The sequence below is a fragment of the Strongyloides ratti genome, assembly GCF_001040885.1.
Source record: "Strongyloides ratti genome assembly S_ratti_ED321, chromosome : 2".
NCBI classification, from domain to species: domain Eukaryota; kingdom Metazoa; phylum Nematoda; class Chromadorea; order Rhabditida; family Strongyloididae; genus Strongyloides; species Strongyloides ratti.
The window spans coordinates 12,675,548-12,698,115 of NC_037308.1; the positions used below are offsets into that span (position 1 = coordinate 12,675,548).

The following is a 22,568-nucleotide window of genomic DNA, read 5'->3' on the forward strand; positions in this document are numbered from 1 at the left end:
TAAAAAAATATTTTTCATGATATAATCTTATATTTTTATTTAAACATAAACAGCTTCATAGGGTATTAAAAAACGTTTTAATTTTTGAACTTTCTATTTCATTTCTCCAAACAACATTAAACAAACTGCATTATACAAACATCTGCAAGACATTTTCTTTTTATAACGCTTAACCGGAGAGAGACGTATATTTTATATTCTATACATATATTCTGTATATATTTGTATATAGAAAAGACCTCATTGACGGCATACTAAGATACAAAAAGTGCGCCATTATCTATTACTGGCATTCTTCTAATTTTCTTATTATTATTTATAATATATAATTTGGAATTTTTTTAAATAATTAAAAATTGTTATTATATTACTTTTACTTCATTTCTTCTCATTATTGGTTGAGAGATATTATTAACAAAAAAAAAATATGAGTGATTCAAATCGTAGTGGTAGTATGAGTAATCAATCCTCTTCCACTCCATTACCTAGCCCTTCAACATTATTACAAAATTCTAGTATTAATAATATTCATCAATCTATAAATGGAAGAAGTAATAATTATTCCGAAAGACCTCAACCTTCCCAACAACAACAATCATATGTAGTACAACAAGGACATTCTTCAAATTATAATAATTCTACCGTTCAAAATAGACCTACACAACGTATTGTGACATCTCATGGTAATTCTACCACTAATTCTCATCATCATCAAACTGTTGTTATCCAACAACGTAATCCACAGTCAACACATCCACAAAATTCACCCTATCTTAGAACACAACCATTACAAACTCGTGTTGTTGGACAACCACATACACAAGAGATACAAAATTCACAAAATGGTGATGAAACATTTAGTAATGTTGTTGTATCACAATTTCGTGGATCTTCCATGGGTAATTATACTGTTCAACATAAACCATCTGCACCAAAACCACATATACCTCAACAAACGATGCAAATATTAGAACCAGCGAAAAATGGACCAATTATTGATTCAGAGTCACAATCTCTTTCTGCTAAAGAGCAATATAGGGAATTGAAAAGAAATTTTAGGTTTCTTGTTTATGTATGTTAAAATATTTTATATATTATTTTTATAAAATTAAATATTATTTTATTTTGTAGGAAAATGAATGTTATCAAGATGAATTAAGATCTTTACAAAGAAAATTATTAAAATTATCGAGAGACAAAAACTTTTTACTTGATCGTTTAGCACAATATGAAAAATTGTCAGATTCTAGTGATGACTCTGATACATCTGTCAAAACTATAGAAGATAAATCTTCAAAAGTTAAAACTAAAAAGCGTGTTCGTTCTACGGCAGCTGCTAAAAAGAAAACTTCTGTTACAGGACCAACTTTGTCTGTTTCTCAGGATAATTCAAATAACAAAACTCCGGTTTCTGAATCAACACCAGCTACTCCATCAGTTAAGAGTTCTCCATTGAAAGCTAAAGTTGAAGTAGCTCCATTATCAAGTCAGGCGTTACTAAAAAGTGCCTCAATATCCCAACAAAGGCATCCAAAATCAGCACCACCTCAACAGACAACTCTTGTTTCTCATCACCATGATAATTCACATGTAATGATGGATAGTTCCCCATTAACATCTCCAAATGGTAAAATATTACAAAATGATATGATGATATCACCTAATTCCAATGAATATATAATAGTTAATTCAATTCCCGATCAACATATGGAAGATAGAATAATTTATGAAGATATGCATCATGGTCAAATTCTAGAATATGTTGAAAACGATCAGTATGATAATAATGATGCCTACTACATAGAAGATCATCCTAACTTATAAAAATATTTGATACCATTCTATTTTGTTAGGGCTGTTTCTTTTTGGATAAAAAAAAATGTAAATAAATATTTCTTTATTAATTTTACAATTTTAATGTCAATTTAATAATTATTTATTCAGATTTTTTCTAATTGTGTTTGTAGTAGAATTTTAATTCTTCCAAATAAACTTTTGTTTATTTTTAATGTGTTAATTTTTTTCTTGTTTTTTAAAAAGAGTAATTTTTTAAATAAAAAGTCATCATAAATAAATCTTTACAGTAGGAAAATATTTTTTTAGAGTATGCCAAAGAATATGTTTAAAAACAAAGTTTTATATAGTTTTTTTTAAATATTCAAATGACTAGTATAAAAATGTAAAATAATAGTAAGCAAAATAAAAAAAACAGAGAATTGTAGAAAAGTTTTTTAAGATATAAAAAAGAAATCCTAATTCTGAAACCTTCTATAAGAAACATATTAAACTTGAAGATAAAAATTTAAAATTATAAAAAATGATAAAAAATACTTTTAAATAATGATAACTATAGTCATTAAATAATATATGATATAGAATGATGTAAATAACTCATATCTAAAACACAAAAATTAAATTGAAACCTTTGAAATCACAAGATAAGAAACTCCATTGTAGTCAAAATCTGAATAATTTTATAAGACACATTCTCGAAATAAAATTTAAAGAAATAACAAGAATAATTATACTGATAAAGAAAACGATCCTTGATAAAAATTTGATTTTTGAGATTTTACTCTTGACACGAAAATAAAAAAAAAAGCAAGTGATAAAAAAATGTTAACATCTTCTTTTGAAGTAAAGATTTTAAAAACTTTATTTAATGAAAAAATAGAAAAGATTTAAGAGAACATGATACTAAGGATTTATAAATTGATACTAATTATAGAAATAGATATGGAGTTTTAAATAAAGAAACAATTTCATTTTACACCAATAGAAAAATGATTCTCAACAAAAAAATTCTTAATAACTTCCTTTGAAAATAATGATATTTAGATATACGTTAAAAAAAATTTATGATTCACCTTTTAAAAGATTCCCCAAAAATAATGATTTTAAAATCTTTAAATTAAAAAATAAAAGTTAATTATCATGAAAAAAAATCAGCAATTATATTTGAGAATAATTTTCTTAATGATGATGTTATTGACATTCTGATGGAGCATGACTTTCTTCGGATAAAAAAGATATAAAAAAACAAGGATCAGATAGGTATACTCAATAGCTACTTTGGTGGATTCATGCAAAAACAGAAAAAAGCAATAACATGAACTTTTTTTTGAAGATTCTATAGAATGTGGTAATTCTTTGGTTTCCTAAAATCCTGATTTAAAAAAGGTATGACTTAAAATATGGTCATATAAGTTTTTTTTTAATAAAATTGACCGATAATAATATACATATATATATATATATATACTAATTTTTTAATAAAGTATTTTTTAACAAAATAATAAATTTAATGTGTTTGCTAGAATACCAGTTTGACGTTTGAAAATTTGGTAACATCATTCCACAATTGCTTCTCTTGGTTAGAATAATTGTTCTAAGGAAATAATATGGATGGATGTTGAGACGTTGTAGTATTTGTGCGCACTTAAGAAAATAACGTTATATGTTTCAATATATTATTATTATTTATTATAAATATTCTATGTTGTTAAAGTATATTAATAGGAAAGATATAAAATGAGTTGCAATAATATTAGCTCAAGAGAATCTTCCTCAACAATTTCTGGAGGTGAAAGTAAAGATGGTAAATATTTTTCAGTAATCAGTGAATATGGAAAGGTAACATTTGATTTATAATTAATTAATTTATATATATATTTTAGAATGATTATCATCCATTTGTTCATAAATTATTACCTTTTGTCAAAGAATTTAGTTATGTTTGGTTTCATCTTCAAGCATACAAAAGGAAATTGATTAAATGTAAAGGACCAAAACCTTCTATGGATGATTTAATAAAACAAAAAGTTGAGATTATGAGTACAAGTAGAAAAGATAAGGAATTGTGGGCTGTACAATTATTAACAAAACTTAGGAGAGATATTAAACCAGATTATAGAGATAAATTTTTAGACAGCATTGCTAATAAAAATTATTCATGTGTTATATCTAATCCTGATTTAAAAGGAAAAATGAGAAGAATTGATTGTTTAAGGAAAGCTGATAAAGTATGGAGGCTTGATATTGTTATGGTTATTTTATTTAAAGGAATTCCTTTAGAAAGTACTGATAGTGAAAGAATTCAAAGATCAACTTCTTGTCATGATCCTGAATTATGTGTTAATCCATATCATATGACTATTGTTTCAAGAGAATTGGACTTATATTTGGCGATGAGACATATAAAATGTAATGAAAACAGTGAAATTATTGAAAAATATATTGAAGAACCTCCCTACTTAGACTCTATTCCAGCCAATTGTGAAATAATAAGTGCTGGTGCATTTTCATTGAAAGAGTATCAAGAAGTAACTACAACTTCTATAAATTCATCAGAAAATGAAAATTATAATAAAATAGCACACCCCACTCCAATTAAGCCACTCCCAATGGAAAATAACAATGTTACATATGTAACAATAGCTCCACGACAGGAAACTATTTTTTCACCCATTAAAAATACACCAAGACCACCTCCATCAGCGATAGCGGCTGTCGCTAAAGTTTCAAAAAATTTACCCGTTGTTGTTACTAGAAATGGAAATCCTACTTTAATAATGAATCCAGGAGATAAAATTAAACAAACGTCTTCTAAACGATCATATCAAGTTACTGATGACAATTTAACATATAATTTGCCTTTAAAAAAAACATGTAATACTGAATCAACAAATAATATTAAATGTATTCCATCACCAACAACACTCCTTAACACACCAATGACATTAAGGAGTAACAGGAAAATAAATCGTGTAAATAATTTTGAAATGGTAAACCAATCACCTTCAAATATTACATTTTCTTCTATTGATCCAATATCTACGTATACTATTTATAAAAATCCAAGTTTAGATTCTGTTGTAGAATTACCATTATCAAATACGGGAATAAATTTTTTACAATCATCTTCATCAATAACAACAAAACGTTTTTCACAGATTAAAAAAACAAACAATAATAATACTTATCAAAATATTATTATGCCAAATATGGGAAATCATGATTCACATGTTCCTAATATTAATGAGACGTGGTAATTATAATTAAAAATATTTTCGACATACTATACATAATTAAATATTTATTTGTACGTGGAAAGATAAATTTAAAAAAAAAAACAAAACAAAAATCAAGATTATTTTATTTGTTTACAGCAAAAGGCTATTAATACCTCTTATTATATTTAATTCATTAATATATATATAGTATATAATGTTGTTTTGCATTTATTTAAGAATAAAATCATAAATATAAAAAAAAAAAAATTATTTATGAGTGGTTAAAAATAGTAAATGTACTTTTTAATGAGAAAATATTTATGTTGATTTATTGATAAGACATGACAGAAGAGAAACACCAAATCCTGTAGCATATTCTTGATAATTAGCTGGAGAGGCAATATCTATATGAATCCATTTTATATCTTTTCCCTGATCAATTTGTGCTCCAATAAAATGACCAGCTAAAGATGATGGTGGTGAAGCCATATTTCCAAGATTTGCATTTTTCATATCAGCAACTTTACTTTTTAAATCTAACATATAAAGTTCAGGACAATATATTAATGGATGACAAAGTTCTCCACTTTCTTTACCGGCTTTAATCATTGCCTTTTCAGAGATCTCCTTACTTGTCATAAATGAACAATGAAATTTCCCACTTGCATATGATTGAGCCCCAGTTAATGTAGCAATATCAATTATTGTACCACATTTTAACATTTCTTTAGCATAATATACTCCATCACCAAGAACAAGTCTTCCTTCAGCATCAGTATTATTAACCTCAACAGTTTTTCCACTAAGCATTTTAATAACATCATCTGGTTTAGTTGCATTTGGACCAACAGCATTTTCAGCAACACACAATAAAAGGTGAATGGTTAAAGGAGATCTATTTTTAGTTAAATTATAAAAAGCACCTAATGCTGCTCCAGCACCACCACAATCACGCTTCATTCCTGGCATTGCAGTTCTTCCTTTTATTGTATAACCACCAGTATCAAATGTAATTCCTTTTCCAATAATTGCAATGGGACTTTCCATAGAATTAAGTTCCGGTTTATATTTAACATGTATTAATCTTGGATCTTGAGCTGCACCTTTACCAACATTATAAATACCACCAAAACCTTTTTCTTTAAGTTGTACTCCTTTTATTACATCAAAAGTTAATCCTTTAACTTCTGATAAAACTTTTCTCGTATATTCTTCAACATAATCAGGACCCATTTTATTTCCTGGTACCTCTGTCATAATTCTAGCACATTGAATACCATTTATTAAATTTGTATATTGTTCATTTTCTTCATTAGATATTTGAAAGATTCCTTGAACATTTGATTTATAAATACAAAAGTTTACATTTCTTGAAGTATTAGATGTTTTTTCACAATATGGATAAAAACATTTTATTACAGCAGTTATAGTTCCATATACTTTATCATCATCCAAAAACATTACAATATCTACATTTTTTAATGAATTTAAAGTAAGTAATGTAGTAAAATTATCAATAACAACTTTTGGTTGAATAGGTGTATTATATCGAGATAAGTTATCGTTATTTTTTAAAATTGAGATAACAGTGCTATTGGCATCAAAAACAACATAAGGAAGATCAGTATATTTTTTCATTGTTGTAGTCCATTGTTCTTTTGAAAATCTATCACCAACAATAGAGTCAAGATTTTTTTCATAATTCAAATTTTTAGCAATTCCTTCATGAAGGAAAATAATTAAATATGAATCTTTACTGGAACGAATAGTACTCTCAAATGTGAAAGTATTAAGAGGATCCATATTACCTAAATGTAGTTTGATTTAGAAAACTTATCAGAGACACGCGAGAAATGAATGTATGTTTAATCGGAAATTGGTAAAAATAGTTAATATTAAGAAATATTTTATATAATTATTTTTAAGATAATAATGATAATAAACTCTAAAAGTAGAATGGTAATTGATAAGAATATTAATCATCTTCACATTGATACTTTTAAAAATATTATACATAAAAAGAAATAAAGAATGTATAGAGAAAATAGAAATCTCGATATTAAAATAGATATAAAAGTGTGCAAATTACCATAATGTTACAAAATGGTCAATCAAATTAAATAAAAGAAATTTTTTAAGAAAATGATTTAATGAAAATGATGAGTAATCTTGAAAAGAAATACTTTAAATTGTCATAGCATTTTTTTTTTTTTTTTTTTATAAATATAGGTTGACTTTTTAATAAATAATATAGAATGTAAAGCAAATTAAATGGTAACAATTGTTTAAATATTAGTAAAAGCTGTCTTTCACCAACATCGGCGGTCTAATCAATTTTTTTTTATAAAATGGAAATTTTTTCCTACACAATGTAGTGATTGTAAATTACTAAAAGAAATAATTAAAAGTTTTGTAAAAAAAAATAAATTTAATTATTATCTTTTATACATTTATATTTTTATAGTATTATTATATGTCCTTGAATTTTAAGAAAAAAAAATAAAGATGGCATATGATAATATATAAAAACACTTAATAAAAATATAAATTAATATTGTGCTTAGTTTGCGAAAATTTTAATATAAAAATAACAATTCTGAAAATTTAAAAATGATAAGTTTTTATTTAAAAAACGTAATTCTCTAGACAGTGTTTTAAATAATTTTAGATTCGTTATCTATATATTTAATATAGTGATAAAAAGATAAATAAATAATTTATTTAATGACGTTCCTAAAATGTAAAAAGGGTAATCAAAATACAACATTATTATCTTTATATATATTTATCACTATATCTTATAGGAAATGACCATTAACTATACCATGTGAAAATGTATATTTTTTAACAGAAATTTCTTTGTAACAAATTTACAATTTAAAACTGACTTTTATCAGAGTTGAGTGAACAAAGTATGTACTTATATTTATGGAAAACATTGAACTACACATAAAATAATTACTTCAACATAATCGATTGTCTAAAAATTAATCAAATACTTTTAATAAAAATAAATATAGATTATACCAATAATGATTAGATAATTTAATATATCAAAATAGATCATAAAAATATGAATAAAAATTTTAACACTTTGTATGAAAAATTAACTATTGTTATTGACATTTCAACAAGTAAACTTTAGCGACAACCAAACATTTTTGGCTATTTCTTTATAATTTTTCACATGTCTATTTTAATTGGTTCCAACATTAAAAAAATTTTTTTTAAACTTTTTAATGCAATAGTATATAAAGATAAAAAATATTCCTAAGGGATTTTTTCACGTGAATAATAATATTTAAACAATTTTATTTGGTGAAATGTAATCCTCATTATTTTTTTTTATAAATAAATAATTTATTTCTCAAACAATTTATTGCAAAATAATTTATAAAAAATCTATGAATTTCAGATTTGTTAATTTTTTTAAAAATCTATATTTTCACAAACTTTTATTTATTTTATATTAATTTTAATGTTGATAATTTTTTTTTTCAATTTTTTAATGTACATTACACAAATACTACTCTTCTTTTTTATAATAATTTATTTAACAACAAAAAAAATACATATTAAAAAAACACAAGTAATTATTTTATTAAAACAAAAATACATTCTTCAATAAGGAATAAAACAATTGATAATAAAAATTAAAAGAATATGTACCCATAAGGTTATTAATTTATTTATTTTTTTTAGCTGATTTTTTTTGTTTTGTGTCTAAACGACCCTGATCCTTATCTATCAAATGTTTAATCGTATCCTCATTTCGTTTATTAACTGTACGAGTAACAATACTAGCCATCTTCATATCTGCTACTGCATGTGGTTTCTTTGGTGCAGCCATAAGACCTCTCTTATTTGCTTGTGGTTTTTTTACCTTACCACTTTTTGTTTTTGCACCAGCTGGTAAAGCTACCTTTTTTTTCATTTTATGTTGAGCCATTTTTAAGAACTTATGTTTCTATAAAAATTTAAAATAAATATCTTTAATTTTACATTTAACTTGATGTAGAAAAAAGGAAAAAACCTTAATTAATAAATATAAAGAAAAAAAACTAAAATATAATATTAAAAATAAAAAAAAAATCATTTGTTAAATTTATTATACACAGGTTTACGATTATTATCTTTCAATTTTCGTTTTGTATTCTTTTTAATTGATTGGTAACATAAATTTAATTTAGGCTGAGCTTTTTTGAATGCATTTTTAATATTTTCTTCTTTTTGAGTTCTCCTAAAATTTGCTATAATACTTTTAAATTCATTTGTATTTGGACTGATGAAAAATTTTTTAATAACAATACTATTTAATTTTGGTTTAGGCACTACTTTTGGTTGTTCTTTTTTCTTTTTACTAACAGATTCTTTTACCTCAATTTGTTCTTGAGGTTTTTGTATAACAACAGCCTTTTCTTCAGGTCTACCAATAGAACTAAGAAAAGAAAATGAAGATGAATTTCCGTAAATTTCATTTTTTAAAGCATCATCTACTTTAAAATATTGCCCCTCGACAACAATCTTTTCTTCAACTTGTTTCTTTTCTTCTTCATTAACAGAAGTCTCTTCTGTTAAACCAATTTTAGCTTTATATTTCTTCATCCATTCAATATGAGTAGGATTTGTTGGATCGTATTTATTAAATGGTCTAACTAAATCTTTTTTGGATTCTTTATGTTTGATATCATGGTCATCATCATCTTCTTCATCTTCACTTTCCTCATCACCATTCTCTAAAAATTTACTATCAAGGTGGAAACGTTCATCATGTCCATATCTTGATTCTAATGCCATTAATTTGGCTGCCTTCTTTCCAACATGCCTGCTTTTAATCAATTCTTCAGGATTTTCTTCAAAATTGTCGTCGTCGTCATGGTCAAATAACTGCATACAACTTTTGCCATTTTTTATTACATCATCTTTCTATATAAAATTTTGAAATTAAAAATTAATTTTTTTCTAAACTTACACCTGTATCTTCATCAGATTCATCATCACTATCTTTAAAAACAATACGTTTTGGTTTCTTTAAATTATCTACTTCTTTAAGTGACTCTGCTATAACTCTCTTCCTTTTGTTTTCTTCATCCCATTTCCTTTTTAATGCTTCTTGTCGTTTTTCTTCAGCCTTTATTTTCTTTAATTCACGATCATTATTAGAACTGTTTTCCATTTCAAGGAAAAATGAAAGATTAAAAAAATATGTATATTTAAGTTGATGTTAAGCACTTTCCCAATTTGTGCAAAAAGTCGTTTTAAGAAAAATAATCCGTTTTAAATTTTTAATGATAATTATGCTTAATTAGATTACTTTTGATATCATTGAAATAAATTAAACATTTATTTTTATTTTTGTTTTTTTACAATTTTTTATTTTAGTTGCATAATGATAGATTTTTTTGTTGGATTTTACATATAAATAAAACTTTGTTAAAGTATAAAAAAAATATAATTCTTGATAAAATGGCTTGACATGTTTATTTTTTTATCTTTCATTAATTAATCATAAGAAATTATTAATTTAGTTTGTTGTTGATAATTAAATGTTCAGTTTTTTTTCACAATATGTTTTTTTTGTTTAAAGTATATATATTTATTAACAGTAGCTATATACAAAAATTTATGAAAAAAAAAGTATTATTATCATTGCAAAATAAATTCATACAAAAATAATAAGTAATCATTTATTAAATATCATATTTTACAATAATAAAATGCTTTGTTATTTTAAAAATAAATATATTAACAATTGTTACAAGTATTAGCACAATCCAAATGTTTTTTTATTATTCTAAAAAAAATACAGGTAATTTTCATTGTAAAAGAAAATATTACAATTTTTTTAACATTATATTAATTTTATATGAAATATTTTGAACAGGTTTGTAATGAATAATTAAAAAAATATATGACAATTTTTAAGATATTATATAATTTACAAAAAAAAATTGGATATTTTATTGTTGATAACATATCTTAATTAATCAATTATGTCTATTTAACAAACATAAGAACATATACTTTTAAATAAAAAATCTATAAATAATTATGATTTTTTTTATAACATTTAATATTTAAATTCATTGTTATTTCATAAATTAAATAAAAAATTTTATTGTATTATATTAATAATAACATGCTTTTATTTCAAGGATACTTTTATTGTACTCAAAAAATAAAAAGTGATCAAACATATTTACTGAAGATATTATATGAAATATACAGAAAAAAAAATAATTTTTTTTAATGAAAATTTTTTTAATTTAATCAACAAGAATGTAAACAATTTTGATTCTTTTAAAGTACATATTGTTGAAACTTAAAAAACTTTTTTTTATATAGAAACTATGTTAGTTAAGTTTTAATGTTTTTGTTGAGCTTACGATACAAAAAACAAAAGTCTTAAATTGTTGAAACATACTTGTTTTAAAATACTGATTTATGTATTTTTGAATAAGTAAACATTATGAAGGAAATAATTTTATGGGGATTTAACAAAGACATATAAAGTTGATTTTACACTTTTGCTATCATTAATAAAAAAAATTTTTTTTTAATTATTAGGTTTAAAATTAAAATATACAAAAGTACATTAATTATAGTATATTTAATTAAATTTGAAATTATTATACTGATAAAGAATAAGTATATCTTTTTTTTTGTATAAAGTTTAAAAGGTATCTTTTTACAGTTTGAATTATATTAAAGAAATTAAACTACAGTAAGTGAGTTAAAGAAAAAATATATGTGTAATGTTACCTAAGAAATGAATAATATTTACCTTTTAACATCAATCTATAAAAGATAATCTATTACAGTTAAATAAAAATTTTTAAAATAGTTATCTTAACAAAAATAAAAAAAAATTTATATAATCTAATTTTAATTTAATTTTATTATTTATTTTAAATTTTTTTTTTAACATTTAATCATCTTTATACATTTTTTTAGTTTTAAACAAAAAAAAAATTTTTTTTTTCTACTTATTTCTATAATATTAAAATACAAAACTTAAAATGTTAAGAATGTGAAAAGTTTTTATTTTATATATTTGTGTTTAAAAAATTTGACGATTTATTTTTTATATAAAAAGTAAATTTTTATTTTCATGTTCTGTTAAAATAATGGGTTGATACTCAACAATAAATTAAAAAAAATACATTGGAAAATGTTATAGAAAATGCAACATGTAAAAAAATGTAACAAAAAAAAATCAAATTGTAGAAGTTTTTTACAAATATGTTTTTTTTTTATAAAATTATAAAAGCATATTATATAAAAATAAATGTTGATTAAAATATAATGTGATTAATGTATTAAAGTAATTTAAAAAACATTTTCCAACAATTTTACAATAATACAAAAAAAAATTTCAATGAAATATCAAATAAATATCAAAAAATTACTTAACTAAAACTTTTTATATCATTTTCAAATTCTTAATAAAAATATATCTACAATAAGTAACTAATTTATAATTCATAGAAGTTTTTAACTTTATGATTATACTATTTAATTTTCTATATTTTGTGACAATAAAAATTATTTATTATATTTCACAATTATTTTACTTCTTTTTTGTTTTAGGTGAAACTTGATAATATTTATGATAAGTTATAAAATTTATTTCTTTTTAATATTTTATGTTTAACTTTTTTATAAAAATTTAAACATAAATTATTGGCTAAGAAAGAAATTTCTTCAATTTTATCCTTTTAGTTCTTTTTTTTTCTTTATTATTATTAATAATAATTATAATGGAAAATATTCAGAAACAAAATAGAGATCATGTTGATTTAATGGATGTTGATATTCAATTAAAATCATATCGTTATGATTGTTCTGAAAAAAGTAGAACTAATTCTGGATTTATTGGAGATGATATTTCTTTGCCAACAAGTATTATGGAATTTAATAAGGAAGGCAGACCAACACTACATGACTTAATAAAAAAAAATATTGATGAAGATATAACTGGAAACATTTTGTCTGGAGTCAGTTTTTTTTTAATTTTGTTCAATTTTTAATTTCAGAATTTTTAGAATATTACAACACCAAAGAGAATTGATAGTGAATCAATACATGAAGATGAAAAATTTCAAGGATTTGGATGGGTTAAAGGTGTTCTTTTAAGATGTATTTTATGTATTATTGGAGCAACACTTTATATGCGTATGTCATGGATTGCAGGACAAGCTGGAATATTTCTTGGAATGATGGTAATTTTATTATCATTAATAGTTGTTACAATAACAGCTGTCTCAATGTCAGCTATTGCTACAAATGGTGAAATAAAAAATGGTGGTTGTTATTATTTAATTTCAAGATCATTAGGACCAGAATTTGGTGGTTCTATTGGTTTAATATTATATATAGCAAATATGGTTAATGGTGCTATGAATTGTGTTGGATTAGCAGAATCATTAGTATTTCTATTTGGACAACTTAATTTTAAATTATTTGATGGTGGAATTAATGATGTTAGAGTTTATGGATTATCAACATGTGTTATTTTACAAGGTATAATTTTTATTGGAACAGAATTTGAAAATAAAACACAAATAATTCTTTTAATAACAATAATTTTATCTATACTTTCACATACTATTGGAGCATTTTTACCTGTTACACAAGAACAATTAAAACATGGAATTATTGGTTTTTCATTTAAAACAATAATGAATAATTTTTGGCCAGATTTTAGAGATGGTAATAGTTTTATTACAGTATTTGGTGTTTATTTTCCAGCAATGACTGGTATAATGGCTGGTGCTAATATGTCAGGTGATTTAAAAGATCCATCAAAATCAATTCCAATAGGAACAATGACAGCAATAATGATAACAACAATAATATATTCTGGTACTATGTTACTTTCTGCATGTGCAACAGTAAGAGATTCAACAGGATTTAATATACCAACATTTCCAAATAATAATTATGATCTTATATTACCAACATGTCGTCAAAATAATACATGTAAATTTGGTTTAGCTAATGATTATCAAGTACCATTAACACAAGCAGCATTTAGTCCATTAATTATTGCTGGAATAATTGCTTCAACATTATCATCTGCCTCTGGATGTTTAATTGGTGCACCAAGAATATTTCAAGCACTTTGTCAAGATAAATTATTTCCAGGATTATCATATTTTGGTAAAGGTAGAGGTATAACAAATGAACCATTTAATGCATATTTTTTAACATTTTTTTTAACATGTTGTGTTATACTTATTGGAGATTTAAATGCAATCTCTGAAATTATAACAAATTTTTTTTTAGCAGCATTTGCTATAACAAATTTTGCATGTTTTGATTCATCAGCAAGTAAATCACCTGGTTTTAGACCTGGATTTAAATATTATAACAAATGGTTATCTTTATTTGGTTCTGTTTTATGTATAAGTTTAATGTTTATATTATCATGGGTTACATCACTTATTACATTATTTATTTTTGCTATATTATTTTTATTTTTAAAGCATACAGTTCATAATGTTAATTGGGGATCATCAACTGAAGCAAATCGTTATCGTATTGCTCTAATGGAACTTTTAAAATTGTCAAGACATGAAGAACATGTTAAAAATTATAGACCACAAATTTTGGTTCTTACTGGTAATCCAATTGCAAGGCAAAGTCTTGTTGATTTTACTCATGCTATTATGGGGGGACAAAATCTTATGCTTTGTGGACATGTTGTACCATATGTTTCTTCTGTTTCAGCAACAGCTTGTATAAGAAAATTAAATTCCAAGATGAGTGATATTATAAAAGAAAGAAAATGGAAATCATTTTATTGCAGTATTTCTAATAAAAGTTTAAGAAATGGAGTTCAAGGTCTTCTTCAATCAGTTGGCTTAGGAAAAATGCAACCAAATATTCTTTTAATTGGTTTCAAATATAATTGGTTAAAAGAAACATTAGACGAAAAGTATAAAAATGATGTTAAAGAATATCAATATGTAATTTTGGATGCCTTTGAATCTAATATGAATTTATGTATTTTTAAAAATGGTAATGAAAGACTTGATCATAGTATTTTATTAAGAGATTTTTATGAAAAATTTTTAAATGAAATTCCTGAAATTCTAATGACTGATAAAACAAATTCTTTACAAGAAGATTATTTAAGAGGATATTCTTCTGATTTTTCAAGACAATATTTAACAATATCTTCATCTCAACAACTTATAAAACATAGAAGTTTAAGTAGTATAATAAGTCTTGGAAATGGGTCAAGAAATAGTTCTTCTAATGATATTACTGCTGACATTAAAATATCAATAAATGATAAATTTAGATATAAAATTAATAATGGCATTATTGATGTTTGGTGGTTAGACAATGACGGTGGACTTATACTTTTAATACCATACTTATTAACTACAAATATTCATTCCTATTTACATAATGCATCTTTAAGAATATTTGTAATTGTTGATTCTCATAATATTAATCCTGAAAAAGCAAAAGAAAATTTACAAAAACTGTTACATAAATTTAGAATAAAATATACAGAAATAATAGTAATTGTAGAAGAAAATAATAAATTGTGTCCTGAAACAGAAATGGAATATAATTTTTATATTGAACTTCTGAATCCTAAACTAAATTCTCAAAATCATCTTCTTAATTCTACATTACTAGAAAAATATTCACACAAGACACGTCAATACCTCTGGTTACGTGAAGTTATATTAAAAAATTCAATTGATTCCAATTTATTAATAATTTCTCTTCCAATTGCTCATGAATCAGTTATATTATCACCTTTATATATGATATGGTTAGATTTGTTATCAAAAGATATGCCACCAATATTATTTGTTAAAGGAAATAATATTTCTGTTTTAACATACATTTCATAAAACTAATATAATATATGTTTAAATAAAAATTTCTAACCAGATTATTTTTAACATAAAAAATGTAATTAATTCTCTTTTTATTGATAATAAAATATCATACATAGTAAAATAACGTCATTTTAAAATATGCGATCTAGGGTTAGAATTAAAAATATTTGTTATTTTTATACTGATCAAAAAAGGTTTATTTTTAGTTTTGAAAAGTTTCTTCTTTTTTTTTTTTTTAATAAATTACAGATACTTATAAAAAAAAATGTTAAAAATTAAATTTACAAAGTAATAAAAAAAAACAACTATTATGATAGTAATAAAATTTGCTTAAATAAAATTGATATACTATGAGTTACAAAAACGAATGATACATGTTTAACAATTAATAACTTTTTAGTTAAAGCATTTTATTAATCACAACATTAAATTTGTAGCTATTTAATTATTGTATTTTTTGATAGAATATTAAAAATGTTATCATTTTTTTAAATATTAAAATGATTATATTTGATTTGAAAATTAAAATATTGCTTTTGAATCTTTAATACAATGTGATAAAACTTTTTTTATATATCAATCATATTATTTTGTTTATACTTCATGTTTAAAAAAATGTTATTAACTTTACTTGAAAAGTGATATTTTGGAAAATTTGAAGTAAAAAAATATTATTTTTTTTATTATTTGAAAGATAATTGACTTGTTTTATTTTTTATTATAAATACTTATATATAAATTTGTAATATAAATATAAAATTTATAGTGATAAACAATAAAATATTATCAAATGTATTTATGGTATATTAATGAAATTACTATTTAATTTATTATAAAATAAATTATATTCTTTTAGAAATAGATAATTATAATGAAGTAAGAAAATAAATAATTAATTTTTCAAAAATATGGTATAGTGAGGTTTTCCAATAAATAATATCTAAAATGACGTATTAAAATTCTTTATTTTAATTTACATTTCATAAAAATAATAATGTATGTTTTAATTAAATTTTATTAATAGGTTATTTTTGACATAATAAATGTAATTAATCTTTTTTAATTGATAATAAAATAACGTCATTTTAAATATACAATCTAGTATTTATATTATAAACAATTTATTTATAGATATTACTATATTTTATGAAAGTGATGTCAAAACTGGAGTATTATTTCCTCTTGTTAAAAGTGTAGGTGGCATATCTTTTGTCAATACTTCAAGCCATAATAAGTATAATGGTGAAATGATAACAGATTCATGTGCTATTGGAAGTGTTAATATAACTAAATGAGAAGCAGCTGAATGTTCTAATAATAATTCACGTAAACGGAGATACTGTTTTGTTTTTGCAGAAAATGATTCTAGAAGATCACTTTTTATTGTATGATTTTCAGGATCATCTTTAGGATTCAATATTTCTAAATATCCATTATATTCATCTACTGTTTCACGATATAAATCATTATCCTCTTCTACAATAACCATAACATGAGTAAAATTAATTCTAAATTTATTTAATAATCTTTCCATTTCTGTTTTGGTTTCTTTTGGATTTGCTGTTGGTGAACAGATGACAAATACTCTAAGATTTGCTTCATGAAGAAAAGATTGTGTATTTACAACTAATAAATGAGGAATAAGTAAAGTTAATCCTCCATCATCATTTAACCACCATACATCAATATCTCCCTCTTTTATTTTGCATCTAAATTTTTTACCTAAATTAATTCTTGAATTTGCAGAATAAACTACATTTGATACTTTTCTTGTATTAAATGATATATTTATTAAGCTTCCAACACTTTTATTTTTAATAATACCAGTTTTTGAAATTATTCCTGCAACTGGTCTAATTTTTTCTATCTCTCTTCCTAATAAAAAGTCATCATGTAATCCACTTTCAGCTTCCATTAATTGTTTATCTGATAATTGAAGCATTAACCCATCATATCTATTAGCTAAATCCATACTATGATCAAGTTTATCATTACCATTTCTAAAAATACATATACTCATATTACTTAATAAAGCATCAAGTATAACACCAAGATACTCAGTAACATAAATTTTTTCATCATTTTTACGAACTTGTTTTATCCAATTTTGTTTGAAACCAATCATTAAAATATTTGGTTGCATTTTACCTAAACCAACAGTTTGTAATAATGCCTGAACACCCATTCGAAGTGACTTATTTGCAACACCACAATAAAATGCTTTAATCTTTTGATCTTTCAACCAATCAGTTAATCTTGAATTTAAATTTCGTATAAAATCTGTTGCAGAAACAGACGATTTATAAGGGACAACATGCCCACAAATCATAAGATTTTGTCCTCCACTTATACTGTAGGTAAAATCAACTAGGCATTGTCGAGCTGCTGGATTTCCTGTCAAAACAAGAAACTGTGGTCTATAATTTTTAACATGTTCTTCATGTCTTGATAATTTTAAAAGTTCCATTAATGCAATACGATATCTATTAGCCTCATATGATGATCCCCAATTAACAGTTTTTGCCAAATGTTTTAGATATAAAAATAATATAGCAAAAATAAATAATGTAATAAGTGATGTAACCCATGATAATATAAACATTAAACTTATACATAAAACAGAACCAAATAAAGATAACCATTTGTTATAATATTTAAATCCAGGTCTAAAACCAGGTGATTTACTTGCTGATGAATCAAAACATGCAAAATTTGTTATAGCAAATGCTGCTAAAAAAAAATTTGTTATAATTTCAGAGATTGCATTTAAATCTCCAATAAGTATAACACAACATGTTAAAAAAAATGTTAAAAAATATGCATTAAATGGTTCATTTGTTATACCTCTACCTTTACCAAAATATGATAATCCTGGAAATAATTTATCTTGACAAAGTGCTTGAAATATTCTTGGTGCACCAATTAAACATCCAGAGGCAGATGATAATGTTGAAGCAATTATTCCAGCAATAATTAATGGACTAAATGCTGCTTGTGTTAATGGTACTTGATAATCATTAGCTAAACCAAATTTACATGTATTATTTTGACGACATGTTGGTAATATAAGATCATAATTATTATTTGAAAATGTTGGTATATTAAATCCTGTTGAATCTCTTACTGTTGCACATGCAGAAAGTAACATAGTACCAGAATATATTATTGTTGTTATCATTATTGCTGTCATTGTTCCTATTGGAATTGATTTTGATGGATCTTTTAAATCACCTGACATATTAGCACCAGCCATTATACCAGTCATTGCTGGAAAATAAACACCAAATACTGTAATAAAACTATTACCATCTCTAAAATCTGGCCAAAAATTATTCATTATTGTTTTAAATGAAAAACCAATAATTCCATGTTTTAATTGTTCTTGTGTAACAGGTAAAAATGCTCCAATAGTATGTGAAAGTATAGATAAAATTATTGTTATTAAAAGAATTATTTGTGTTTTATTTTCAAATTCTGTTCCAATAAAAATTATACCTTGTAAAATAACACATGTTGATAATCCATAAACTCTAACATCATTAATTCCACCATCAAATAATTTAAAATTAAGTTGTCCAAATAGAAATACTAATGATTCTGCTAATCCAACACAATTCATAGCACCATTAACCATATTTGCTATATATAATATTAAACCAATAGAACCACCAAATTCTGGTCCTAATGATCTTGAAATTAAATAATAACAACCACCATTTTTTATTTCACCATTTGTAGCAATAGCTGACATTGAGACAGCTGTTATTGTAACAACTATTAATGATAATAAAATTACCATCATTCCAAGAAATATTCCAGCTTGTCCTGCAATCCATGACATACGCATATAAAGTGTTGCTCCAATAATACATAAAATACATCTTAAAAGAACACCTTTAACCCATCCAAATCCTTGAAATTGATTTTTAGTTGTTATACTTAACATTCCATTTTCTGAAACAACTCCAATAGGCTAAAAATAATGAGTCAACTATGATAAAAAAAGCATACACAAAAATCAGTTGCACTAGAATCTTCACTTTGTGGTAATTTTTGAATTGAATCTCTTAATGTTAGTTTATTGGCTGAAAAACATTCAGAATTACTTTTTAAAGCTACTACATTTTCATCATCAAAACATGATGTTCTTCTGCAACTTTTATCCAAACTAAAGTTACTGTTATATCTTTTAATAAAAGCATTAATATTATCATGTCTTTCTGAAAGAGTACTATGTTTTTTTTCAATAATATTAGATACCTCCATACAAATAATAGTCTAACAAATGAAAAATATTATTATTTAGTTATAATTTTATATTTAAAATTACTTCCTACTCAAGATGAACAAAGAAGAATAAAAAAACGACATTTTTACCAATATGTTTATGATCATAAAAGTATCTAATTGATCTTTTATTAATGATCGAAAAATTTTAGTTGAACTGCATCTTTTATATATATTGACATCATTAAATTAATTTATTTTTATACTATTAATTTTGATAGTTTAAAAAATGATGTATAAGATTACTTTCTACTCTGAAAATTATTATTTATAATAGCAATAAAAAGTTTATTTTATTATTTTTAATTTTTATAAATAAACTATAAAATATTGTCAATTGATGCAAGAAATAATTAATTATGTATGATAACATGTTTGAAAAACATGCATTAACATAATTTATTGTTAATTAATTACTTTATAGCTTGAATATCATCTAATCTTTGATATGAACCATTATCATCTTCAAAATCATTATTTATTGAACAACTTTTTTTATCATAAGTGTTGCAATTATCTGTAGTTTTTTTTAAATTATTTTTTCTTCTACTTCTTACTTCCATTGCACTACCAGCTTTATATGCAGTTTTAATATTTGAAAATTGAGATGTAACTTTTTTATTGTTATTTAATTCTTTATTCTTGTTAACTGAATTATTAAGAATTTTATTAAATTTTTTTGAAAATGGATTTTTAATTTTATTTTCATTTTCAATTGTATTTTTTGTTTTTTTTAGTGAAATTATTTTAGTATTATGTTTGATATCATTTTCATTTTGACATAAAGGTACTTTAAATTTTTGTCCATCATCATTCATCTCACTACTGTTATTTTTTTTATTAGTTTTTGAAAACATTTTTTTTCTTAAAATTAAATAAGACACTGAATTATCTTTTTTTATCTGTTTAGAATTATTTTTTTTTAAAACTTTCTCATTACTTGTTTTTCTTTCTTTTTCATCAAAATTTTTTCCTCCACCACTATTATTAATATGATTTTCATTATGTTTATTTAATTTTCCTTCAAATTGTTCATATTTTGTTTTTTTTACACAATTAATTATAATTGGTATAATATATAAAGTCAAAATAACATTAGTAAAAAATGACAAAAAAAAAAAATCATTTATTTATTAAAAGTTATAAAATTATGACTTTATAAAATATAACAAATTAATGTGGAAAAATATATCAATATGATATAAAAAATTTGAATATTATTAATTTAATAAAATTTATTTTTAAAAAATGTTTTTATTTAAATTTATTCTACATAAATATTTTATTTGCCTTTATTATTATTATTTTTAATATCAATGTCTAATTCTAAACCAAAAGAAATAATAGAAAGGTGGGTTAAAAGTATCTTAGAAAAAGGTGTACCTACATTAAGAAAAGAATTTAATGAAAATAAAAGATATTTTCCAAAAGATATTACTCTTAATGCATTTAAGGAAGCTCATCCATTGAAAAAAAATAGGTAAAATATAATTTTTTTAAAATTATTTATTTTTATAATATATATATTTATAGATATAAAGATGTTCCAATGCAAGGTTTGCTAACTAAATTTTTTTATTTAATATTTATATTATAGATAAAAATAGGGTTGTATTAAATTTTCCTGGTGGAAATGGTGATTATATACATGCTAATTATGTTAATACTCCAAATGGAGAGAAACGTTTTATTTGTACTCAAGGACCATTGGAGAATACTGTAGTAGATTTTTATAGAATGATAATGCAAGAAGAAATTGAATGTGTTATTATGTTATGTAATTTAGTTGAAAAGGGGCAAACAAAATGTTTTTTGTACTGGCCTGAAAAAAAAGATGAAGTTAAAAAATTTGAAGAATTTGAAGTTACATGTATTGATAAAGGTGAACTTGAAAAAGCTTATCCAAATATAATTAAAACAACATTAAAAATCAAATCAAATTATGAAGGAAAGAAATTTGAACAAACTCTCAAACACATTTATTGGACTGACTGGCCAGATCGTGGTGTTCCAAGCAACACTGATAGTGCAACAACTCTTCTTAACTATGTTCGTGGAACTACAAAACCTATATTAGTTCATTGTTCAGCAGGAATTGGAAGAACAGGATCTATTGTTGCAATTGAATATATACTTGAAAAATTTGTCAATGGTGAAAATCCAGAACCACCAATAGAAATTGTTAAGATTATAAGAGATCAACGTCCTTATAGTGTTCAAACAGAATTACAATTTCTTTTTGTTCAAAAAGTTATTCTTGATTTGATTGTTGGAAACAACAAGAAAAGAATGGATCCAAAAATGTTAGCTTTACTAGAAAAGTTTGACAAAGATTATGAAGAAGCATGTAACCAAGCTTTATAATTTAACTTTTAAAAAAATAATATTATAATTCTAGTTGAAA

At 23.2% G+C, this 22,568-nt stretch overlaps 9 protein-coding genes across 9 annotated transcripts; 4 read left to right on the top strand and 5 right to left on the bottom strand.

Annotated features, from left to right (window-relative positions):
- Nucleotides 1–427: 427 nt before the first annotated feature.
- On the top strand, nt 428–1,824 carry SRAE_2000405200 (INO80 complex subunit E; the record flags this gene model as incomplete). The annotated part of the gene is made up of 2 exons (XM_024642876.1): nt 428–1,072; nt 1,132–1,824. 2 exons carry the CDS (start codon nt 428–430, stop codon nt 1,822–1,824), a joined length of 1,338 nt encoding a protein of 445 aa, XP_024508603.1.
- Nucleotides 1,825–3,531: 1,707 nt separating this feature from the next.
- SRAE_2000405300 (Nuclear factor I) lies at nt 3,532–5,051 on the top strand (the record flags this gene model as incomplete). The annotated part of the gene is made up of 2 exons (XM_024642877.1): nt 3,532–3,633; nt 3,678–5,051. The coding sequence occupies 2 exons, from the start codon at nt 3,532–3,534 to the stop codon at nt 5,049–5,051; spliced, it is 1,476 nt and encodes a 491-aa protein (XP_024508604.1).
- A 279-nt stretch (nt 5,052–5,330) lies between these two features.
- On the bottom strand, nt 5,331–6,815 carry SRAE_2000405400 (Peptidase M17, leucyl aminopeptidase, C-terminal domain and Leucine aminopeptidase/peptidase B family-containing protein; the record flags this gene model as incomplete). The annotated part of the gene is made up of 1 exon (XM_024642878.1): nt 5,331–6,815. The coding sequence occupies one exon, from the start codon at nt 6,813–6,815 to the stop codon at nt 5,331–5,333; it is 1,485 nt and encodes a 494-aa protein (XP_024508605.1).
- Nucleotides 6,816–8,697: 1,882 nt separating this feature from the next.
- SRAE_2000405500 (Hypothetical protein) lies at nt 8,698–8,961 on the bottom strand (the record flags this gene model as incomplete). The annotated part of the gene is made up of 1 exon (XM_024642879.1): nt 8,698–8,961. The coding sequence occupies one exon, from the start codon at nt 8,959–8,961 to the stop codon at nt 8,698–8,700; it is 264 nt and encodes an 87-aa protein (XP_024508606.1).
- A 143-nt stretch (nt 8,962–9,104) lies between these two features.
- On the bottom strand, nt 9,105–10,188 carry SRAE_2000405600 (Hypothetical protein; the record flags this gene model as incomplete). Its single annotated transcript, XM_024642880.1, has 2 exons — nt 9,105–9,938; nt 9,985–10,188. The coding sequence occupies 2 exons, from the start codon at nt 10,186–10,188 to the stop codon at nt 9,105–9,107; spliced, it is 1,038 nt and encodes a 345-aa protein (XP_024508607.1).
- A 2,584-nt stretch (nt 10,189–12,772) lies between these two features.
- Nucleotides 12,773–15,889, top strand: SRAE_2000405700 (Solute carrier family 12 member 1; the record flags this gene model as incomplete). The annotated part of the gene is made up of 2 exons (XM_024642881.1): nt 12,773–13,009; nt 13,058–15,889. The coding sequence occupies 2 exons, from the start codon at nt 12,773–12,775 to the stop codon at nt 15,887–15,889; spliced, it is 3,069 nt and encodes a 1,022-aa protein (XP_024508608.1).
- A 1,132-nt stretch (nt 15,890–17,021) lies between these two features.
- On the bottom strand, nt 17,022–20,143 carry SRAE_2000405800 (Solute carrier family 12 member 1; the record flags this gene model as incomplete). The annotated part of the gene is made up of 2 exons (XM_024642882.1): nt 17,022–19,850; nt 19,889–20,143. The coding sequence occupies 2 exons, from the start codon at nt 20,141–20,143 to the stop codon at nt 17,022–17,024; spliced, it is 3,084 nt and encodes a 1,027-aa protein (XP_024508609.1).
- A 434-nt stretch (nt 20,144–20,577) lies between these two features.
- On the bottom strand, nt 20,578–20,982 carry SRAE_2000405900 (Hypothetical protein; the record flags this gene model as incomplete). The annotated part of the gene is made up of 1 exon (XM_024642883.1): nt 20,578–20,982. One exon carries the CDS (start codon nt 20,980–20,982, stop codon nt 20,578–20,580), a length of 405 nt encoding a protein of 134 aa, XP_024508610.1.
- A 498-nt stretch (nt 20,983–21,480) lies between these two features.
- SRAE_2000406000 (Protein-tyrosine phosphatase, receptor/non-receptor type domain and Protein-tyrosine/Dual specificity phosphatase domain and Protein-tyrosine phosphatase, catalytic domain-containing protein) lies at nt 21,481–22,528 on the top strand (the record flags this gene model as incomplete). Its single annotated transcript, XM_024642884.1, has 3 exons — nt 21,481–21,644; nt 21,698–21,720; nt 21,762–22,528. 3 exons carry the CDS (start codon nt 21,481–21,483, stop codon nt 22,526–22,528), a joined length of 954 nt encoding a protein of 317 aa, XP_024508611.1.
- Nucleotides 22,529–22,568: the final 40 nt, after the last annotated feature.